The 22,619-nt window shown below is 48.6% G+C and overlaps 4 protein-coding genes across 6 annotated transcripts in view; all 4 read left to right on the top strand.

Annotated features, from left to right (window-relative positions):
- Nucleotides 1–22,619, top strand: part of LOC148144593 (uncharacterized) — a 233,819-nt gene that overhangs the window by 75,941 nt on the left and 135,259 nt on the right. The window lies entirely within an intron of this gene.
- Nucleotides 793–2,599, top strand: LOC148144595 (uncharacterized). The gene has a single exon (XM_087974908.1). It carries the CDS (start codon nucleotides 880–882, stop codon nucleotides 2,329–2,331), a length of 1,452 nt encoding a protein of 483 aa, XP_087831034.1. The 5' UTR covers nucleotides 793–879; the 3' UTR covers nucleotides 2,332–2,599.
- LOC122543657 (uncharacterized) lies at nucleotides 4,894–15,287 on the top strand. Of its 3 annotated transcripts, none has more exons than XM_087974905.1 (2): nucleotides 4,894–7,769; nucleotides 9,290–15,287. In XM_087974905.1, exons 1-2 carry the CDS (start codon nucleotides 6,148–6,150, stop codon nucleotides 9,816–9,818), a joined length of 2,151 nt encoding a protein of 716 aa, XP_087831031.1. In that variant the 5' UTR covers nucleotides 4,894–6,147; the 3' UTR covers nucleotides 9,819–15,287. The 3 variants fall into 3 exon arrangements, with proteins under 3 accessions (XP_087831031.1, XP_087831032.1, XP_087831030.1); XM_087974906.1 differs by having other exon boundaries at nucleotides 4,894–7,836; nucleotides 9,261–15,287; XM_087974904.1 differs by having other exon boundaries at nucleotides 4,894–9,316.
- Nucleotides 17,293–21,720, top strand: LOC122543519 (uncharacterized). Its single transcript, XM_043682294.2, has one exon. It carries the CDS (start codon nucleotides 17,334–17,336, stop codon nucleotides 18,975–18,977), a length of 1,644 nt encoding a protein of 547 aa, XP_043538229.2. The 5' UTR covers nucleotides 17,293–17,333; the 3' UTR covers nucleotides 18,978–21,720.

Genomic DNA, 22,619 nt, shown 5'->3' with positions numbered 1-22,619 from the left:
CAGTTTAACATCATATTTCCAGTAGCATGGTGACCTGAATTTTATGCACTATTCTAAAGGTAGCCTCACCAAAGCCCTGTACAGCCACAACATGACATCCCAACTCCTGTAGTAAACAGTGGTTAGCAGTGCTGCCTGATAGTGCCAGGGACACAGGTTGAAGTCCACTCTTGGTGACTGTCAGTGCGGACTTTGCACATTTTCCCTGGTCTGTGCAGGTTGGCTCCTGGTGCTCTGGTTTCCTCCCATAGTCTGAAGATGTGTAAATTAGGTTTATTAGCCATGCTAAAACCAAGCCAGGATTGTGCAGATTAGGTGGATTAGTCATGTGAAGTAGTGGGTCTGAGTGGGACACTTTTCGGAGGGTCGGTATGGATTTGATGGGCTGACTGGCCTGTTTCCACACTGTGGGGAATCTCATTTGTGAACTATATCACACTCCATTAACACACAATTTTTTGTGCAAACTTACTAACCGTGCCTCCTGTATTCTCATCCAAATGATTTGTATAAATTATGACAAAAAGTGGACCCAGCACCAATCGTCACGCCACACCATGAGTCACAAGCCTCCAGCAGGAATACCAAACCTCTCCCACCATCTTCTCTCTCCTACAGTGATATCAAATTTCATATCCTATCAGCTAGCTCTTCCTGCATCCTGTATGATTTCCTTGTGTTGCCTGAAGGAGCAAGCAATATCAACCCTCGACCAACCTTTCCAGAGTCTGCCCTCTCCTTGGATTCACTCCCTTTCCCTCCAGCTCCTGCACATGAACAGTTTAACCCCAGAACGGGAACAGAGAGTGTTGTGCTCACAGATGAGGAAGTTTCAGTGAGTGTGAGGTTACAGTGAAACCCTGGGCTTTGTGTGAACACATGCCTTGGAGGAAAATGAAGGGAAGGGATTTGTTGCAAAGTGCCCTCCCCTCCTCCAGCTCCCTCAGCACGGGGGCAGCGCGAGGCCCTTTGTCCGGAACAGCCGCGGCTCCTATTGGCTGGCTCCGGACAGCTCGGCATTCGGACTGTCCAATAGACAGCGCTGGAGGACCGGAAGCGCTCTGGTCCTCCAGCCAATCAGAGCGTGTCTATTGTCTGAATGCGGAAGTTATTGCTGCTGCTGCTGCTGCTGCAATAACATTCCTCCAGGAGACACCATCAGGGGGTTCTGTGTGTGTGGGCACTTCAGGCTCCAGTTCATCATCCAACCTGGAGGGACACAAGGACAACAGCACCGTGGAGAAGCCATGGCAGTGTGGGGACTGTGGGAAACGGTACAGGTTTCCATCCGGGCTGAAGCGTCATCGTCGTGTTCACACCGGGGAGAGGCCGTTCACCTGCTCTGACTGTGGGGAGGGTTTTGCTCACCTTTCTTCGCTAGTGGTGCACAATCGGGTTCACACCGGGGAGAAGCCGTTCACCTGTCTCCGGTGTGGGAAGTGCTTCGCTCGGTCATCCAGCCTTCGAAGACACGAGCGAATTCACACCGGGGAGAGGCCGTTCACTTGCACCGAGTGTGGGAAGGGATTCAGTCTGTCATCCAGGCTTCAAGAACACAAGCGAATTCACACCGGGGAGTGGCCCTTCACCTGCTCAGAATGTGGGAAGGGATTGAGTTCCATGTCCAAACTGCAGGCACACCAGCGTGTTCACAGCGGGGAGAGGCCATTCACCTGCTCTGACTGTGGGAAGGAATTCGCTCTCGCCTCTTCCCTACTGGCACACAAGCGGGTTCACACCGGGGAGAAGCCATTCACCTGCTCCAAGTGTGAGAAGCGATTCAGTCAGTTATCTGGTCTTCAAAAACACAAGCGGATTCACACCGGGGAATGGCCGTTCACCTGCTCTGATTGTGGGAAGGGATTCAGTACATTATCGAGTCTGCTGATCCACCAGCGGGCGCACACCGGGGAGAGGCCATTCTCCTGCGCCGAGTGTGGAGAAACCTTCAGAGATCCGTTTGTGCTGCGGAGACACCAGCGGGTGCACACCCGGGAGAAGCCGTTCAGCTGCTCTGTGTGCGGGAAGGGATTCACTCAATCCGGCAGCCTCCGCGTACACCAGCAACATCACACTGGGGAGAGGCCGTTCACCTGCTCTGAGTGTGGGAAGGAATTCACTCAGTCGTCCCAGCTGTTGATCCACCAGCGCATTCATACGGGGGAGAGACCATTCCTCTGCACTGACTGTGGGAAAGGATTCAGGGATTCATCAGCTGCACTGAAACACCAACGAATTCACACCGGGGAGAAGCCTTTCACCTGCTCTGTGTGTGGGAGGGGATTTATCCAGTCATATAAGCTGCGGAGTCACCAGAGAGTTCATCAATGAAGACTGCATTTAGATTCTGCTGTTCTTGCTGCTGGGAACCACATCCAGGACTGAACCATGTTCATTCGGACAGTGGGTGAAGTGGGAGGGTCAGAGGGGTTTTATATCCCATGGGGCTGATGCTCTCTCTCAGCCTGGGAGTGCACATTTCCTCTGAAATTATCCACAGAAGCTGATGAACAACATTTACTTTATCCTGGTTAGGAAACAGTTTACCTCCTGCTGCAGGTAGATCTAAACTTAAAAATGTGTTGCTGGAAAAGCGCAGCAAGTCAGGCAGCATCAAAGGAGAAGGAGAATCGATGTTTCGGGCATAAGCCCTTCTTCAGGAAAGGGATTTCCTGAAGAAGGGCTTATGCCTGAAATGTTGAGTCTCCTTCTCCTTTGATGCTGCCTGACCTGCTGTGCTTTTCCAGCAACACATTTTTAAGCTCTGATCTCCAGCATCTGCAGTCCTCACTTTCTCCAGGTCGATCTAAAGTCAACCCAGTGAGACCATGACATCGAGGAGCAGGAGTACACCATTCAGCCCATCGAGTCTGCCCCACCATTTAATACCATCGAGACTGATCGCATGTCGGCTTCAACTCCCCTTTCCTGCCTCCTCTCCATAACCCTCCAACCTGTTACTGATTAAACATCTATCTATCTCCCTGCTAAGTTTACTCCATGACCTGCAATCCACAGCAGTTTGCGGGAGTGAAGACAAGGCAGTGAGACTCATTTGTTGACTGCATTGAACATTGGTTAAGCTAATTGAGTCAGTCATCAGTTTGCATGTATCTAAAGTAGATGAAGGTAATAAATTTGATTTGAACATTGGAGCACAGTTTCTTCATGTATTCATGTTGATCAGACCCTAAAGAACCTATTGCAGGTAATCCCCTGCTATGGGAAAGTATTGCGTTCCTATGAAACCTTACCTAAGCCCAAATGGCATAAAGTGAAGAAGCATTAACTTATACGGGGAAAATTTCACTTTTTTTCATAAAAGCAAAAATCACTTTCAGATTTCTTTGAGTTGGCGAAAACAGGCCCTAATGTAGGTCTTTCATAAAAGCAAAACGTTTGACAATCGGGGGATACCTGTAGGTCCTTTCAGCCCAACACTGCCAGTGGCCGGTGCACTCCTTCCCGGAAAGACATCCCACCCATTCCAGGGATCAGCCTGCTTGCTGCTTGCTGCTGTCCTTCAGAATTTGAAAAGTTATTCGGTTTTGCATCTGATTTTTGTCTTGCTATCACTATCACCTGGCCCATCACTGACTTCTCAATTTCCTTCCTTAGTTTCCATTCCTGAAGATGGGCTGGCCACCAACATCCAACAAGAACACATCGGCTCCCACGGTTACCTGGACTGTGCATCCTCACTCCCTACAGAGACTCCATTGTGTTCTCCCAGTTTCTCTGTCTTTCCCACTTTTCACCTCCAATGTGACCATTTTCCCTTCCATTGTGTTTGTCAGGATCTTTCAAAGTGTCCAAACTATGTCCCGCATTTCTGCCCTGATCCCTTCCCCTCCTTGCTGGATTCTGGATTAGTGTTGCTGGAAAAGCACAGCAGTTCAGGCAGCATCCGAGGACCAGTAAAATCGACGTTTCAGGCAAAAGCCCTTCATCATCCTTCTTCATGGAACAATGTGGTTTCCTTGAGTTTGTGTATCTTGTACCAACTGAGTATATTCAGTAAAGGTCTTTGTCTCACATCACGACCAGGCAGCAATAGAGGGTTGAATGGACCATGAGCTTTAATTGAGTTGCGTTTCGTTTTTTAGGTCAAACCAAACTTAGTCCGACTGTGACAAAATTGTCTGTGTCGTGCTCATCAGGAGCTTTGCACAAACACCAATTCTTATGTTGCATGAGAAGTCCGTGCCTGATGATTGTCAAATCAACTCTGATTGGTAGACTATTATAAACCCATCCGTTGACTGCGCTCCGAGAACACAAACCAGACCACCCTATAATTGCCCTATAGTCTGTGAAAAGTGTGGCAACCTTCTTTCAGCAACTTCTTGTGGTTAAATAAAAGACACTCACTTAAATCAACAAGAAACCATTTATTTTTCTAGCCATAACAGTGAACACTCTAACTAAACTATTAGCAAACCGAATAAATCCCGTCTAACTACTAACTATTCCTGAATAAAACAAGATTCTCATGGTATGCTGTTCCAATAAATACAAGCCACATTCAGATAACAAAAATATTGTTTCTCGACATAGCGGTGAGGATATCTGACTTCCAGAATGTTCTGTGCGTCCTCTGGTGTTATGCTTCCAGGGACGTCTTCACCGATTCTTCTGTCAGACGTTGAGATGGTGTGTTATTTTAATACACAGATGACTGTGAGAGCCAACGTCCCTCTCTTGAGGTGAGGGCTCTTGGCTCTGGTGAAGGGGAGTTAACTCTAGGCCTCTGGTCAACTGCCCCCTTCTTTCAAACTGTTGATGACGTATCGATTTCTCACACTGGGATTCGTCCTATGTTGTCGAAACCATCAGATTTAAATTTTACAAGTTTTGGGTGGCTAGTGCCTGATTTTAATTGATTGGTTAACTTGAAAATCTGTTGTCTCAGCTTGCGAACTGTATGCCCTTTCATGATTTTATGGCCCTCAATAAGGTCACGTCTCAGCCTCTGATGCTGCAGGGAAGAAAGTCCCAGCCTATCCAGCCTCTCCTTAAAACCCGAATGCTCCAGTCCTGGCAAGACCGTTGTAAATGTTTTCTCCACCTTTCTTCAGTTTAACAACATATTTCCTGTAGCATGGTGAGCTGAATTGTATGCTCTATTCTAAAGGTGGCCTCACCAAAGCCCTGCACAGTCACAACATGACATTCCCAACTTCTATCCTAAATGCTTTGACCAGTGACAGCAAGTGTGCCACACACTGCTTTTCTACCTGCAACTCCTCATGTTAAAATTAAATTAATTTTAATTTAAATTAAATTCCATCTGCTACTCCTCAGCCCATTGGTCCATCTGATCAAGGTCCCATTCTACTGTTCGGTGGCATGATGGCTCAGTGGTTAGCAGTGCTGCCTGAATACACCAGGGATGCAGCTTCGATTCCACTCTTGGTGATTGTCAGTGTGGCCTTTGCACATTTTCCCTGGTCTGTGCAGGTTGGCTCCTGGTGCTCCAGTTTCCTCCCATAGTCTGAAGGTGTGTAAATTAGGTTTATTAGCCATGCTAACACAAAGCCAGGATTGTGCAGATTAGGTGGATTAGTCATGTGAAGTAGTGGGTCTGGGTAGGACACTGTTTGGGGGGTCGGTTTGGACTTGATTGGCCAAATGGCCTGCTTCCACACTGAAGGGAATCTCATTTCTGAACTATATATCCGATACCACAGTCCAGTATCCCACCAATTTTTGTGCCATCTGCAAACTTACTAACCGTGCCTCCTGTATTCACATTCAAATGATTTGTATAAATTTTGACAAAAAGTGGACCCAGCACCAATCGTCACGCCACACCATGAGTCACAAGCCTCCAGCAGGAATACCAAACCTCTCCCACCATCCTCTCTCTCCAACAGTGATATCAATTTCATATCCTATCGGCAAGCTCTCCCTGCATCCTGTATTATTTTAATCTTGTGTTGCCTGAAAGAGCAAGCAATATTTGAGAGAGACCTCGACCAACCTTTCCAGAGTCTGCCCCCTCTCCTTAGATTCACCCGCTTTCCCTCCAGCTCCTGCACATGAACAGTTTAACCCCAGAATGTGAACAGAGAGTGTTGTGCTCACAGATGAGGAAGTTTCAGTGAGTGTGAGGTTACAGTGAAACCCTGGGCTTTGTGTGAACACATGCCTTGGAGGAAAATGAAGGGAAGGGATTTGTTGCAAAGTGCCCTCCCCTCCTCCAGCTCCCTCAGCACGGGGGCAGCGCGAGGCCCTTTGTCCGGAACAGGCGCGGCTCCTATTGGCTGGCTCCGGACAGCTCGGCATTCGGACTGTCCAATAGACAGCGCTGGAGGACCGGAAGCGCACAGGTCCTCCAGCCAATCAGAGCGTGTCTATTGTATGAATGCGGAAGTTATTGCTGCTGCTGCTGCTGCAATAACATTCCTCCAGGAGACACCATCAGGGGGTTCTGTGTGTATGGGCACTTCAGGCTCCAGTTCATCATCCAACCTGGAGGGACACAAGGACAACAGCACCGTGGAGAAGCCATGGCAGTGTGGGGACTGTGGGAAACGGTACAGGTTTCCATCTGAGCTGGAGATTCATCGACGTGTTCACACCGGGGAGAGGCCTTTCACCTGCTCTGACTGTGGGAAGGGATTCACTGACTCCTTTTCCCGACTTAGGCACCAACGGGTTCACACCGGGGAGAGGTCATTCACGTGCTCCGATTGCGGGAAGAGATTTGCTCACGCTTCTTCGCTACAGTCACACCAGCGTGTTCACACCGGGGAGAGGCCATTCAGCTGCTCCGATTGTGGGAAAGGTTTCACTCATTCCTCTTCCCTCGTGACACACCGGCGAGTCCACACTGGAGAGAGACCGTTCTTTTGCTCAGACTGTGGGAAGGGATTCACTCGGTCTTCTTCACTGGTGGCACACAAGCGAGGTCACGTTGGGGAGAAGCCTTTCACCTGCTTCAGGTGTGGAAAGGGATTCATCCGGTCATCCAGCCTTGTACAGCACGAACGAATTCACACTGGGAAATGGCCTTTCACCTGCTCCGAGTGCGGGAAGGGATTCAATTCTTCGTCCAGACTGCTGTCGCATCAGCGGGTTCACACCGGGGAGAGGCCGTTCACATGCTCCGAGTGTGGGATGGGATTCACTGAGTCGTCCCTCTTACTGTCACACCAGCGAGTGCACACCGGGGAGAGGCCGTTCAGTTGCTTTCGGTGTGAGAAAGGATTTAGTCGGTTATCCTGTCTTCGAAAACACGAGCGACTTCACAGCGGGGACAGGCCGTTCGCTTGCTCAGAGTGTGGGAAGAGATTTGCTCACTCTTCTGCCCTGCTGTTACACCAGCGATCTCACACCGGGGACAGGCCATTCACCTGTTCTGCATGTGGGAAGCGATTCAGTCGGTTAAGCAGCCTTCAGCAACACGAGCGAGTTCACACCGGGGAATGGCCGTTCACCTGCTCAGAGTGCGGGAAGGGATGCAGTACGTTATCCAGGTTGCTGACACACCAGCGAGTTCACACCGGGGAGAGGCCGTTCTCCTGCTCTGAGTGTGGGAAGAGATTCGCTCAGTCCAGTCGCCTCAAAAAACACCAGCAACTTCACACTGGGGAGAGGCATTTCACCTGCTCTAAATGTGGGAAGGGATTCACTCAGTCGGTCCAATTGTTGGTCCACCAGCGTATTCACACCGGGGAGAGACCATTCCCCTGCACTGTGTGTGGGAAAGCATTCAGGGATTCATCGAATCTGCTGAAACACCAGCGAATTCACACCGGGGAGAAGCCTTTCACCTGCTCTGTGTGTGGGAGGGGATTTATTCAGTCATACACGCTACGGAGACACCAGAGAGTTCATCAGTGAAGACTGCATTTTGATTCTGCTGTTCTTGCTGTTGAGAATCACATCCAGGACTGAACCATGTTCATTCAGACAGTGGGTGAAGTGGGAACGTCTGAGGGGTTATATATTCCGGAGGGGCTGATGCTCTGTCAGCCTGGGAGTGCACATTTCCTCAGAAATGATCCTCAGAAGCTGATGAGCAACATTTATTTTATCCTGGTTTGGAAACAGAGTTTGCCTCCCACTGCAGGTAGATCTAAAGTTGACCCAGTGAGACCATGACATCGGGGAGCAGGAGTACACCATTCAGCCCATCGAGCCTGCCCCACCATGCTGCTCGCCTCTCGGCTTCAACTCTGCTTTTCTACCTACTCTCCATAACGCTTCAACCCGTTATTAGAGTCACAGATACGTACAATCTGACAGCACGGCCCAAACTGGTTCATGCCGACCAAAATCTCTGATCACTTGCCCCATATCCTTCGAATACTTTCCTACCCATGTATTTGTCCAAATGCCTTTTAAATGTTCTTAATGTACCCACCTCGACCATTTCCGCTGACAGCTCATTCTATATGCGTACCACCCTCTGTGTAAAAACGTTGCCCCTCAGGTTCCCTTTTATTTTTTTCTCCTGTAACTGTAAACAGATGCCCCCTAGTCCTTGATTCCCTAATCCCGGGAAGGAGACTGAGTGTATTCACCCTATCCATGCCTCTTATTATCTTATACACCTCGATAAGGTCCCCCTCCCCTCTCAGTCTCTGACACGCTAAAGAAAAAAAGTCCTAGCTTGTCCAACCTCTCCCTGTAGCTCAGACCGTTGAGTCCTGACAACATCCTTGTAAATTTTGTCTGCACTCTTTCCAGTTTAATAACATCCTTCCTATAACAAGGTGACCAAAACTGAACACAATACTCCTGAGTGCGGCCTCACCAACGTCCTGTAGAACTGCAAGAGAACTTCCCAACTTCTCTACTCATTGCCCTGACTGATGAAGGCCAATTTGCCAAAAGCCTTCTTCACTGCCCTGTCTACCTGGGACTCCACTTTCAGAGAACCATACACCTGAACACCAAGGTCCCTCTGTTCCACCATTGACCATCGTTTCAGAGAACACCTCTGGGACACCCGCACCAACCAACCCAACCACCCCGTGGCTCAACACTTCAACTCCCCCTCCCACTCCACCAAGGACATGCAGGTCCTTGGACTCCTCCATCGCCAGACCATAGCAACATGATGGCTGGAGGAAGAGCGCCTCATCTTCCGCCTAGGAACCCTCCAACCACAAGGTATGAACTCGGATTTCTCCAGTTTCCTCATTTCCCCTCTCCCTACCTTGTCTCAGTCCCAACCCTCGAACTCAGCACCACCTTCCTAGCAGTGTGGGGACTGTGGGAAACGGTACAGGTTTCCATCTGAGCTGGAGATCCATCGACGTGTTCACACCGGGGAGAGGCCGTTCACCTGCACAGAGTGTGGGATGGGATTCACTGACTCCGTGAGCCTCCACAGACACCAGCGGGTTCACACCGGGGAGAGGCCGTTCACCTGCACAGAGTGTGGGATGGGATTCAGTTGGCCATCTAAACTTCTGAACCACGAGCGAGTTCACACCGGGGAACGGCCTTTCACCTGCTCCGAGTGCGGGAAGACATTCGCTTACTCCGGCAGCCTCAGGAAACACCAGCAAGTTCACACCCGGGAGTGGCAGTTCACCTGCTCTGAGTGTGGGAAGGGATTCACTGAATCGACTGGACTGGTAATCCACCAGCGCCTTCACACCGGGGAGAGACCGTTCCCCTGCGCCGTGTGTGGGAAAGCATTCAGGGATTCATCGACTCTGCTGAAACACCAGCGAATTCACACCGGGGAGAAGCCATTCATCTGCTCTGTGTGTGGGTGGGGTTTTGTCCAGGCGTGCCAGCTGCAGAAACACCACAGAGTTCATCAGACACAGTTGGATTCTGCTGTTCATTGCTGCTGAGAATCCAGGACTGACCCGTGTCCATTCAGATAGTGGGTGAAGTGGGAGCGTCCGAGGGGTTATATATCCCAGAGGGGCTAATGCTCTGTCAGCCTGGGAGTGCACATTCCCTCTGAAATGATCCACAGAAGCTGATGAACAACATTTACTTTATCCTGGTTAGGAAACAGAGGTTGCCTCCCACTGCAGGTAGATCTAAAGTCAACACAGTTAGACCATGACATCGGGGAGCAGGAGTACACCATTCAGCCCATCCAGCCTGCCCCACTATTTAATACCATCGAGGCTGATCGCATCTCGGCTTCAACTCCACTTTCCTGCCTCCTCTCCATAACCCTTCAACCTGTTACTGATTAAATATCTGTCTATCTCCTCCTTAAGTTTACTCCATGTCCTGGCATCCAAAGCACTCTGGGGGAGTGAACACAAGGCAGTGAAATTGACTTGTTGACTGTATTGAAAGTTTGTTAAGGTATAATAGAGTCAATCATTAGTTTCTAGATTAGAGTGGTGCTGGAAAAGCACAGCAGGTCAGGCAGCATCCATGGAGCAGGATGCTCATTAGTTTGCATGTACCTAAATTAGATGAAGTGAATAAATTTGTTTTGTATTGTAGAGCACATTTTTTTCATGTATTCATTTTGATCAGACCCCATTAGGTCCTTTCAGCCCAACGCTGCCAGTGGCCCATGTAGTCCTTCTGAAAAATTCACTCCACCCATTCCTGGAATCAGTCTAGTTACTGCTTCCTGCTTTTCCTCAGAATTTAAAAAGTTAATCAGCTTTGGTTCGGATTTCCATTCCACTGTCACCTTCATCGAGTCCATCATAGACATCCCAGTTCCCTTCCTCGACATCTTGGCTTCCATTTCTGACGATGGGTTGGTTGCTGATATCCCCTACAAATCCATCGACTCCCACGGTTACCTGGACTGTGCATCCTCACTCTCTGCTTCCTGTAGGGACTCCATTACATTCTCCCACTTTCTCCGTCTCGACCACTTTTCACCAGAGCACCTCCAACGGGACCATATTCCTCAGGCGTGTATTTTCCTCTTCCGTTGTGTTTGACAGGATCTTGCGCTGTGTCTGACCTATTTCCCACACTTCTGCCCTGATCCCATCCCCTCCCTCCTGGAATGATCCGGTTTCCACAGCCTGTCCTCCTCGAATTTGTGTATGGTGTGCTAACTGAATATACTCATTAAAACTTTTTGTTTCACATCACGACCAGGCAGCAATAGAGGGTTGAATGAACCATGAGCCTTAATTGAGTTGCATTTAGTCCTTTTTGGCTGAACCAAACCTCCCTTCTTAGCCACGCACCGGGCTGACTTTGAAACATATCATTGTTCCTTAACACCTGCTGAGTTAAAATCCTGGAATTCCCTGCTCAGTCTGGGGTTTATTTGTTGATTTGAAGTGGCTAATTGGACAGGAAGTGAATTCAGAGAAGGTGAGATTAGAGTGGTGTTGGAAAAATGCAGCAGTTCAGGCAGCATCTGAGGAGCAGGAAAATCGACGGTTCAGGCACAACATCGATTCTCCTGCTCCTCGGATGCTGCCTGACCTGCTGTGCTTTTCCAGCACCACTCTGATCTTGACTCTACCCTCCAGCATCTGCAGTCCTGACTTTCACCTAATCCAGAGAAGGTGCAGAGTCTGGAAAAGTTTGCTCTTGGAGCTCCCTCTCTGAAATATATTGACATCCCTTGTTCCATCATTCATTTGTCTGGCTCAAAGGAATGGCCTGTTTCCTCATGATCACAATTAAAACAATAATGGTTTGGAGATTCCGGTGTTGCACTGGGGTATACAAAGTTTAAAAATCCCACAACACCAGGTTATGATCCAACAGGTTTATTTGGAAGCAATAGCTTTCGGAGTGCCACTCCGAGTGGTTGTGGAGTATAAGGGTGGGTTAGTAAATTCGCGGACGACACTAAGGTCGATGGAGTTGTGGATAATGACGAAGGATGTTGTAGGTTACAGAGAGACACAGGTAAGCTGCAGAGCTGGGCTGAGAGGTGGCAAATGGAGTTTCATGTGAACAAGTGTGAGGTGATTCACTTTGGTCGGAACAAAGTACTGGGCTAATGGTAAGATTCTTGGTAGTGTAGATGAGCAGAGAGATCTCGGTGTCCATGTACACAGATCCTTGAAAGTTGCCACCCAGGTTGACAAGGTTGTTAAGAAGGCATACAGTGTTTTAGGTTTTTTTAATAGAGGGATCGAGTTCCAGAACCATGAGGTTATGCTGCAGCTGTACAAAACTCTGGTGCGGCCGCATTGTGGAGTATTGTGTACAGTTCTGGTCACCGCATTATAAGAAGGATGTGGAAGCTTTGAAAATTGAAGGATGATAGATATAGGACAGATGTCCGAGGTATTTCTTTACTCAGAGAGTAGTAAAGGTATGGAATGCTTTGCCTGCAACGATAGTAAATTTGCCAACTTTATGTGCATTTAAGTCGTCATTGAACAAACATACGGATGTACATGGAATAGTGTAGGTTAGATGGGCTTCAGATTGGTATGATAGGTCGGCGCAACATTGAGAGCTTAAGGGCCTGTACTGCGCTGTAATGTTCTATGTAATTGAAATTATATATTGAAAAAGACCTGGATTGTTTGTTAAGATTCGATTAGATTACTTACAGTGTGGAAACAGGCCCTTCGGCCCAACAAGTCCACACCGACCCTCCGAAGAGCAACCCACCCAGACTCATACCCCTACATTTACCCATTTACCTAACACTACGGGCAATTTAGCGTGGCCAATTCACCTAACCTGCACATTTTTGGACTGTGGGAGGAAACCGGAGCACACCCACACAGACAGTTGCCTGAGGCAGGAATTGAACCCGGATCTCTGGCGCTATGAGGTAGCAGTGCTAACCACTGTGCCACCGTGCCACTCAAGTCTCTTATCTTTTAGAATGACCATTTTGGTTACAGTTCTTTCACATGTAAACCCCAGAACTTTTTTTTAAAGTTACATTCTCAAGTGAACTTTAACACTGAAGGTGTGAGGAGCCCTGTGTGAGGCTGTCTGTGCCCCAATGTTCAGACTGATTCTATTTTTTGATTTTTATTTATAAATTCTGTATACGATATATCCTCACTCACTAGCACCTGAAGAAGGACCAAGGCTCGAGAAAATTGTGTTTCCAACTAAACTTGTTGGAGTATAACCCAGCATCTTGTGATTTTTGACTTTGTCCACCACAGTCCAACACTGGCACCTCCCCATCATGGCATTTAGGGGACAGCAAATTAAAATGGGACAGAGATGTGTCTCCTGCTGTGCTGTGGTGCATAGTCCATATAATATTTATCATTACTTTCTCTAATGTTGCTTCAGCTTCTTTGATTTGAGTCGTTCCAACTCTTTATAGAGCGATCAATTTCCATTCTTCCCTCTGTGGGTGGCATGCTAACTCACCGGTTAGCACTGCTGCCTCACTTTGTCAGGGACCCGGGTTCAATTCCACCCTCAACTGTCTGTGTGGAGCTTCTCCCTGTGTCTGCGTGGGTCTCTGCTGGGTGCTCCGGTTTCCTCCCACATTCCAAAGTTGTGCATGTTAGAGAGCGTTGGCCATGCTAAATTGCCCATAGTCTTCAGGGATGTGTAGGTTAGGGTCAGAGGAAATGCAGGGTTACAGGAATGTGGGGTTTAGGAGAGATAGTCTCGGAGGGTCATTGTGGGCTGAATAGCCTGTTTCCACACTGTAGGGATTCAATGGATAGCCCCAGGGTCCTGCAAGTTTATTTCCTTCAAGTGTCCACCAAATACTGAAGTCATGGATTGTCTCCATTTCCACCTTCCCGATAGGCAGGAGGTTCTGGGTCATGACAACCTGCTGCCGGAATAAAAATTTTCCTGAGATTCGGGAAGTGATGGCATGGTGGTGTTATCACTGGAATGTTCATCCACATACACAGGTAGCATTCTGCGATCCCAGGTTTGAATCCTGCCTAAGCTGGTGGTGGAATATGTGTTCAATAAGAATTGGGAATTAAGTGTCTAATGGCCATGAATCCATCATCGATTGTCAGAAAAACATAACGATAACCTTCTCCGCTGTTCACTGTATCACAGATTTTCATGTCATCCACAAATATATTAAGCATGCCTCCTATACTCTCATCCAACAAACCTCTACCACCATCCTCTCTCTCTCTGTCTTACCGTAATGTGAATTTCATTACTCTCCCTGGATCCCATGTGATTTAACCTTGTGTCAATGTGCCGATTGAGGGAGCAAACAATGTCACCAGAGCCAGTCCAACCTTTCCAGCATCTGCCCCACCACCCTGGATTCAATTCCTTTCCCTCTCGCAAACCAACAGTTAAACCCCAGAATGAAAACAAAGAGTGTTGTGCGCACAGTTAGACCGGTGAGCCTGACATCGGATTTGATGGAGGGAAGCCAGACGGACATACTTACATGCATTTGGAAAAGCAACGACTGATTGGAGGTAGTCAACATGGCTTTGTGCGTGAGAAATCCTGACTTACTAAATTAAATGAGTGTTTTGAAGAAGTAACAAACAGGATTGGTGAGGGTAGAGCGGTGGACATGACCTATATGAATTTCAGTAAGGTGTTTGACAAGGTTCCCCATGGGAGACTGATTAGCAAGGTTAGATCTCGTGGAATACAGGGAGAACTAGCCATTTGGATACAGAACAGGCTCAGAGGTAGAAGACAGAGGGTGGTGGTGGAGGGTTTTTCAGACTGGAGCCTGTGACCAGTGGAGTGCCACAAAGATCGGTGTGGAGTGCCACTACTTTTCATCATTTATATAAGTGATTTGGACGTGAACATTGGAGGTATAATTAGTAAGTTTGCAGATGACACCAAAATTGGAGGTGTAGTGGACAGTGAAGAAGGTTACCACAGAATACAATGGGATCATGACGAGATGGGCCAATGGGCTGAGAAGTGGCAGATGGAGTTTAATTTCGATAAACGCGAGGTGCTGCATTTTGGGAAAGCAAATCTTAGCAGGACTTATACACTTAATGGTAAGGTCCTAGGGAGTATTGCTGAGCAATGAGACCTTGGAGTGCAGGTTCATAGCTCCTTGAAAGTTGAATCACAGGGAGATAGGATAGTGAAGAAGGCATTTGGTATGCTTTCCTTTATTGGTCAGAGTATTGAGTACAGGAGTTGAGAGGTCATGTTGCGGCTGTACAGGCCACTTTTGGAATATTGCGTGCAATTCTGGTCTTCATCCTATCGAAAAGAGGTTGTTGGAGGGATTCCTGCGGCTCAGGGGACATGTATTTGGAAAGGCAAGGACTGATTAGGGATAGTCAACATGGCTTTATGCGTGCGAAATCATGTCTCATAAACTTGATTGAGTTTTTTTGAAGAAGTAACAAAGAGGATTGATGAGGCCAGAGCTGTTAATGTCAATTGTTTTGTAAACTGTGTAATGTTTAATAAAATATATAAGCCAGCGGCCTCTTGATTTACACTGATGTGCCCTGAGGAAAATACCTTACTATTCATTTTTCCTATGTCCATGATGACTTTATCAACGTTCAAAGGCTACCTCGCAGCCTCATACGCTACAGGCAAAATAGCCTCAGTCTTTCCAGCCTGTCCTTACGACTCAAGCTCTCCAGCCTCAGTAACATTCTTGTAAATTGTTATCGCACAATTTGCAGCTGACTAACACCTTTGCTACAGCAGTGAGACCAGAATTGTATGCTGTACTCCAACTGTGGCCTCACCATTGCCTTGTGCAGCTGTAACATGACGTCCAAACTCCTACACTCAAAGCTCTGACCGATGAGGTCAAGCGTACCAAATGCCTCCTTCATCACCTTGTCGATCTGCGACGCCACTTTCAAAGAAGTTAAAAATCACACAACACCAGGTTATAGTCCAACAGGTTTAATTGGAAGCACACTAGCTTTCGGAGCGACGCTCCTTCATCAGGTGATAGTGGAGGGCTCGATCGTAACACAGAATTTATAGCAAATATTTCGTGTGATGTAACTGAAATTATACATTGAGAAATTGATTGTCTGTTAAGCCTTTCATCTGTTAGAATACAGTGATAGTTTCACTTCTTTCATGTGTAAATCACAAAACCCTTTTTTAACTTTGTACACCCCAGTCCAACACCGGCATCTCCAAATCTTGGATAATCAGGTCTTAAACTTTTGCCAGATGCAGTTACTTGCTATAGCGAGTGTTTGTAATAAGTAGTGTGTGTGTGACAGACCTTGCAGCCCTTCACTTTGTCCCTTAGCTTTATCGTAAGCACTTTCTTTCCATTATCTTAATGGATAGCTAAGTTATCCATAAAGTTGTCCATAAAGCTAAGGGACAACCTCCATGTCCTCGGCAGAGTGGGAGGGGGAGTTGAAATGTGCCACAGGGCGGTGTGGTTGATTGGTGCGGGTATTCCAGAGATGTTCCCTAAAGTGCTCTGCTAGGAGGCGTCCAGTCTCCTCAATGTGGAGGAGACCGCATCGGGAGCAATGGATACAATAAATGATATTGGTGGATGTGCAGGTAAAACTTTGATGGATGTGGAAGGCTCCTTTAGGGCCTTAGATGGAGGTGAGGGAGGAGGTGTGGGCGCAGGTTTTGCAGTTCCTGCGGTGGCAGGGGAAGGTGCCAGGATGGGAGGGTGGATTGTAGGGGGCGCGTGGACCTGACCAGGTAGTCACGGAGGGAACGGTCTTTGCGGAAGGTGGAAAGGGGTGGGGAAGGAAATCTATCCCTGGTGGTGAGGTCTTTTTGGAGGTGGCGGAAATGTTGGCGGATGATTTGGTTTATGCGAAGGTTGGTAGGGTGGAAGGTGAGCACCAGGGGCGTTCTGTCCTTGTTACGGTTGGAGGGGTGGGGGATGTGGATGAGATGCGTTGGAGGGCATCTTTAACCATGTGGGAAAGTACAGGCTTTTGGAGCGCTGCTTCTTCGTCAGGTGGGGCAGGATCATAGGGCACAGAATTTACTGCAAAAGATTAGTGTCATACAACTTCTGCAATGTATTGAATAAACCTAGATTGCTGTTGTCTTTAATCACTTAGAATGGGGATGCAGGTTTCGACTATTATGTAAATCCCAGAACTTATTTCAAGTCACAGTCCTGATCTAACATAAGGCTTTATCAGTGTAAAGATAAATCAGCTCAGTAAATGCATTAAAGATGTGAGGTTAGAGTCTGTCTATACCCCAACCTTGAGTCAGGTTTGCTGGGTCAGCAATCTAAGCTTATTCAATACATCGCGTCAGTTGTATGACACTTTGATATTTTACAATACACTCTGTGTCCTATGATCCTGCCCCTCCAATTACTTGACGAAGGAGCAGCGCTCCAAAAGCTTGTGCTGTATTTCCAAATCAACCTGTTGGACGATAACCTGGTGTTTTAAACTTTCAGCAGGGATGCTGCCTGACCCGTTCAGAACAGAGAGTGTTGTGCTCACAGATGAGGAAGTTTCAGTGAGTGTGAGGTTACAGTGAAACCCTGGGCTTTGTGTGAACACATGCCTTGGAGGAAAATGAAGGGAAGGGATTTGTTGCAAAGTGCCCTCCCCTCCTCCAGCTCCCTCAGCACGGGGGCAGCGCGAGGCCCTTTGTCCGGAACAGCCGCGGCTCCTATTGGCTGGCTCCGGACAGCTCGGCATGTGGACTGTCCAATAGACAGCGCTGGAGGACCGGAAGCGCACTGGTCCTCCAGCCAATCAGAGCGTGTCTATTGTCTGAATGCGGAAGTTATTGCTGCTGCTGCTGCTGCAATAACATTCCTCCAGGAGACACCATCAGGGGGTTCTGTGTGTGTGGGCACTTCAGGCTCCAGTTCATCATCCAACCTGGAGGGACACAAGGACAACAGCACCGTGGAGAAGCCATGGCAGTGTGGGGACTGTGGGAAACGGTACAGGTCTCCATCTGAGCTGGAGATTCATCGACGTGTCCACACCGGGGAGAGGCCGTTCACCTGCTCTGACTGTGGGAAGGGTTTTGTTGACTCCTCTTCCCTATTGAGACACCGTCGAGTTCACACCGGGGAGAAGCCGTTCACGTGCTCCGTCTGTGGGAAGGGTTTCACTCACGCCTCTTCCTTACTGACACACCGGAGAATCCACACCGGAGAGAGGCCATTCACCTGCTCAGACTGTGGGAAGGGTTTCACTCGGTCTACTTGGCTGGTGGCGCACAAGCGAGGTCATGCTGGGGAGAGGCCGTTTACCTGCTTCAGGTGTGGAAAAGGATTCAGTCGATCATCCAGCCTTGGACAGCACGAGCGAATTCACACCAGGGAATGGCCTTTCACCTGCTCCGAGTGCAGGAAGGGATTCAGTTCATCATCCAGACTGCTGTCACACCAGCGAGTGCACACCGGGGAGAAGTCATTCTCCTGCTCAGACTGTGGGAAGGGATTTGTCCACTCCTCTTCCCTGCTGAGGCACCGGCGGGTTCACACCGGGGAGAAGCCATTCACCTGCCTCTGGTGTGAGAAGCGATTCAGTCAGTCATCCAGCCTTCGAAAACACGAGCGGATTCACACCGGTGACAGGCCGTTCGCCTGCTCTGAGTGCGGGGAGAGATTTGCTCACTCCTCTGCCCGACTGGAACATCAGCGAGTTCACACCGGGGAGAAGCCATTCACCTGCTCGGACTGTGGGAAGGGATTCCTGTACTCCTGTTCCCTGCTGAAACACCAGCGGCGTCACACCGGGGAGAAGCCATTCACCTGCATCACGTGTGAGAAGCGATTCAGTGAGTTCTCCGACCTTCGACAACACGAAAGGGTTCACACTGGGGAGCGGCCCTTCACCTGCCATGAATGCGGGAAGGGATTCAGTTCCTCATCCAAACTGCTGGTGCACCAGCGTGTTCACACTGGAGAGAAGCCGTTCACTTGCTCCGTGTGCGAGAAGCGATTCAATCAGTTGTCTGCGCTGGTGAGACACAAGCGAGTTCACACTGGGCAGAAGCCATTGACCTGCTCTGAGTGTGGGAAGCAGTTTGTGTCGTTATGCAACCTGAAACAACACTGGCAAGCTCACACCGGGAAATGGCTGTTCTCCTGCTCGGAGACCGGGAAGGGATGCAGTACGTCATCCAGTCTGCTGTCACACCAGCGAATTCACACCAGAGAGTTCATGAGTGAAGACACCAGTTGAATTCTGCTGCTCTTGCTGCTGAGAATCACATCCAGGACTGAACCATGTTCATTCAGACAGTGGACGAAGTGGGAGGGTCAGTGGGGTTTTATATCCCAGAGGAGCTGATGCTTTCTCAGCCTGGGAGTGCACATTTCCTCTGAAATCCTCCACAGAAGCTGATGAGCAACATTTATTTTATCCTGGTTAGGAAACAGAAGTTGCCTACCACTGCAGGTAGATCTAAAGTCAACCCAGTTAGACCATGATATCGAGGAGCAGGAGTACACCATTCAGCCCATCGAGCCTGCCCCACCATTTAATACCATTGAGGCTGATAGCATCCCAGCTTCAACTCCCCTTTCCTGCCAACTCTCCATAACCCTTCAACCTGTTACTGATTAAACATCTGCCTATCTCCTCCTTAAGTTTACTCCATCTCCTGGCATCCACAGCACTCTGGGAGAAGGAATTTCACAGATTAATGCTGCTTTGACGGAAGTAATTTCTCCACGTCTGTGTTTGAAATTTGCAAACCATGATCTTATGACCTCTCATTCTGAATTTCCACACAAGGGGAAATATCCTTCCAATCCTAACGAAGTGAATAAAGTTGATGAGTTAACCGATGTAGTCCAATTTCCCAGTACTTGGCCACTATCCCTCTGAACCTGTCCAATCAACATATCTGTCCAGATGACTTTTAAATGTTGTAATTGTACCCATCTCTACCACTTCCTCTCCTAGCTCGTTCCACAAATGGACCACTCTCTGCATGAAAAAGCTGCCCATCAGATCTCTTTTAAATCTTTCCCCTTTCACCCTAAACCCTTTAGTTTTGGATTCCTGTCACCTGGGGAAAAGACCTTGGTATTCATCTTATCTGTGCCCGTCATAATTTTATAAACCTCTATAAAGCCACTGCTCAGCCTCCTACACTCCAGGCAAAAAAGTCCCAGTCTGTCCAGCCTCTCCCCTAGAATTCAAACTCTCCAGTCTCAGTAACATCCTTGTAAATCTTTACTGCACACTTTGCATATTGATAAGAGCCTTTCTACAGCAGTGTGACCAACTGTGGCCTTACCAATGTATTGTGCAGCCGTGACATGATATCCCAACTCCGATACTCAGTGGTCTGACCAATGAGGGCAAGCGTATCAAACACCTTCTTCACCACTTTTCACTACCAGCGACACCACTTGCAAGGAACTGTGCACCCTAGTCTCTCTGTTTGACAGCAGTCCCTACCTGTGCAAGTTCTGACTTGGTTTGTCTGATCAAAATGCAACACCAAAATATGTTTTGGACAAGCCGGTGTTGAACTGGGGTGGACAAACCTAAAAATCACACAACACCCTATTATAGTCCGACAGATTTATTTGGAGGCACTAGCCTTCGAAGCGCTGCTTCTTCATCTCGTAGTTGTGAAGCAGGATCATAAGACGGCACAGTGGCTCAGCAGTTAGCACTGCTGCTTCACAGCGCCAGGGACCCGGGTTCAATTCCCACCTTGGGCAGCTGTCTGTGTGGAGTTTGCACATTCTCCCGTGTCTGCGTGGGTTTCCTCTCACAGTCCAATGATATGCAGGTCAGGTGAATTGGCCATGCTAAATTGCCTGTAGTGTTAGGTGCAGGGGTAAATGTAAGGGAATGGGTCTGGGTGGGTTGTTCTTCGGAGGGTTGGTGTGGACTTGTTGGGCTGAAGGGCCTGTTTCCACACTGTAGGGAATCTAAGGCACAGAATTTATAGCAAAAGATTACAGTGTCATGTAGCTGAAATGAATCATTGAACAAACCTAGATTTAAGTCTTTCATCTTTTAAAATGGGTTTGCTAGTTTTGGTTCTTTAATATGTAAATCCCAGAACTTCTTTTCAGTCACATTTTCAAGATGCGTGAGTACGTAAGATTGTGAGTGTGTGTGTGTGAAAGAGAGAGAGAGAAAGAGTGAGTGTATAGTGCAGTGGGGTCACCTGTAGTGTGACATGAACCCAAGCACACAGTTGAGGCCATCCCTATGGGTACCGGACTCTGCTCGGCCACTTTGCGCTGTCGTCTGTCCTGAAGTTCATCTTGGAGGATGGTCATCCATGGCTTGGCTGGTGGTGAGAAGGGCTCTGCCTGTGAGATCCTTTATGCACGCCCGGACTCTCTGCCGCACCGCACGCTGCCCTCGAAGCGGCTGCGGGGGGGGACGAGACTGTTACACACCTCCTTCTGGAATGTGCCTATGCAGAGGAAGTCTGGAGAGGAATGCAGTGGTGTCTGTCGAGGTTCGTCCCGAGCAGCGCTGTGACGCGGGATTCCGTGCTCTACAGCCTGTTCCCCGGGACGCACACCGAGACGAACATCAACTGTGCCTGGAGGATCATCAACTCAGTGAAGGACGCTCTCTGGGTGGTCCGAAACCTGTTGATCTTCCAGCTGAAGGAGTTGACCCCGACTGAGTGTTGCAGACTGGCACATTCCAAGGTCCAGGACTACATGTTGAGGGACGCGCTGAAGCTTGGGGCAGCTGCTGCCAAGGCGCGGTGGGGAAAGACCACCGTCTAACATCTGCCTGCCTAACGAAGAACAGGGGGCCCGCGCAGTCATTTGGGCTCTGCTGACGCCTCAGCTAATTATATGGGCATATGATTGAAAAATGTACAGACCTGTATAAAAATGATAAATTCTGATCTCTGTATGTACATGTTTACATATGTATGGCATGACCAACTGTACAGACCATCAAATTATTTTATGAATAAAGTATATTTTTGAAATATAAAAAAAATTCCCTCCCCTCCTCCAGCTCCCTCAGCACGGGGGCAGCGCGAGGGCCTTTCAATTAGTCTTCTTCGCTGGTGGCACACAAACGAGTTCACACAGGTGAGAGGACGTTTACCTGCTCCGAGTGCGGTAAGGCATTCAGTCGGTCATCCTGCCTTGTACACCTTCACATCAGGGAATGGCCTTTCTCCTGGTCTGAGTATGGGAAGAGACTCAGTTTCTCGTCCAAACTGCTGGCACTCCAGCGGGTACACACCGGGGAGAGGCCATTTACCTGCTCAGACTGTGGGAAGGGTTTCGCTGACTCCTCTTCCCTGCTGACACACCGGGGAGAAGCCATTCACCTGCCTTGGGTGCGATAAGTGATCTAGTCGGTTATCCTGCCTTGTAAAACACAAACGATTTCACTCCAGGGAGAGGCCATTCACCTCCTCTGAGTGCGGGAAGGGATTCGCACTCTCCTCTTCCCTACTGTCACATCAGTGGGTTCACACCAGAGAGAGGCCATTCTCCTGCTCTGAGTGTACAGAATGATTCAGCGATCCGTCTAGCATGCGGAGACAACGGTGGGTACACACTGGGGAGAGGCCGTTCACTTGCTCTGAGTGTGGGAAGGGATTCACTCAGTTGTGCCAGTTGTTGGTCCACCAGCGCGTTCACACTGGGGAGCGACCATTCCTCTGCACAGTGTGTGGGAAAGCATTCAGGGATTCATCCGCTGTGCTGAAAGACCAGCGAATTCACACCAGGGAGAAGCCATTCACCTGCTCTGTGTGTGGGAAAGGATTCAGGGATCCAACTGCTGTGCTGAAACACCAGCGAATTCACACCGGGGAGAAACCATTCACCTGCTCAGTGTGTGGGAAGGGGATTTATCCAGACATGAATGATA

The sequence above is a fragment of the Chiloscyllium plagiosum genome, unplaced genomic scaffold (genome assembly GCF_037043375.1).
Source record: "Chiloscyllium plagiosum isolate Xiang-an unplaced genomic scaffold, Cpla_swu_hap1 HiC_scaffold_27, whole genome shotgun sequence".
Classification (NCBI taxonomy): Eukaryota; Metazoa; Chordata; class Chondrichthyes; order Orectolobiformes; family Hemiscylliidae; genus Chiloscyllium; species Chiloscyllium plagiosum.
Note: the sequence above shows the minus strand (reverse complement) of the source record. Positions and strands in the feature narration are given on the sequence as shown.

Bases quoted from the DNA above. Each gene is read 5' to 3' on its own strand.
- LOC122543657 (XM_087974906.1), top strand. From the start codon at position 6,148: ATGCCTTGGAGGAAAATGAAGGGAAGGGATTTGTTGCAAAGTGCCCTC. The intron at 7,837-9,260 runs GTTCATCAGTGA...TCTGAGCTGGAG, and splicing joins CGCTACGGAGACACCAGAGA to ATCCATCGACGTGTTCACAC.
- LOC122543519 (XM_043682294.2), top strand. From the start codon at position 17,334: ATGCCTTGGAGGAAAATGAAGGGAAGGGATTTGTTGCAAAGTGCCCTC.
- LOC148144595 (XM_087974908.1), top strand. From the start codon at position 880: ATGCCTTGGAGGAAAATGAAGGGAAGGGATTTGTTGCAAAGTGCCCTC.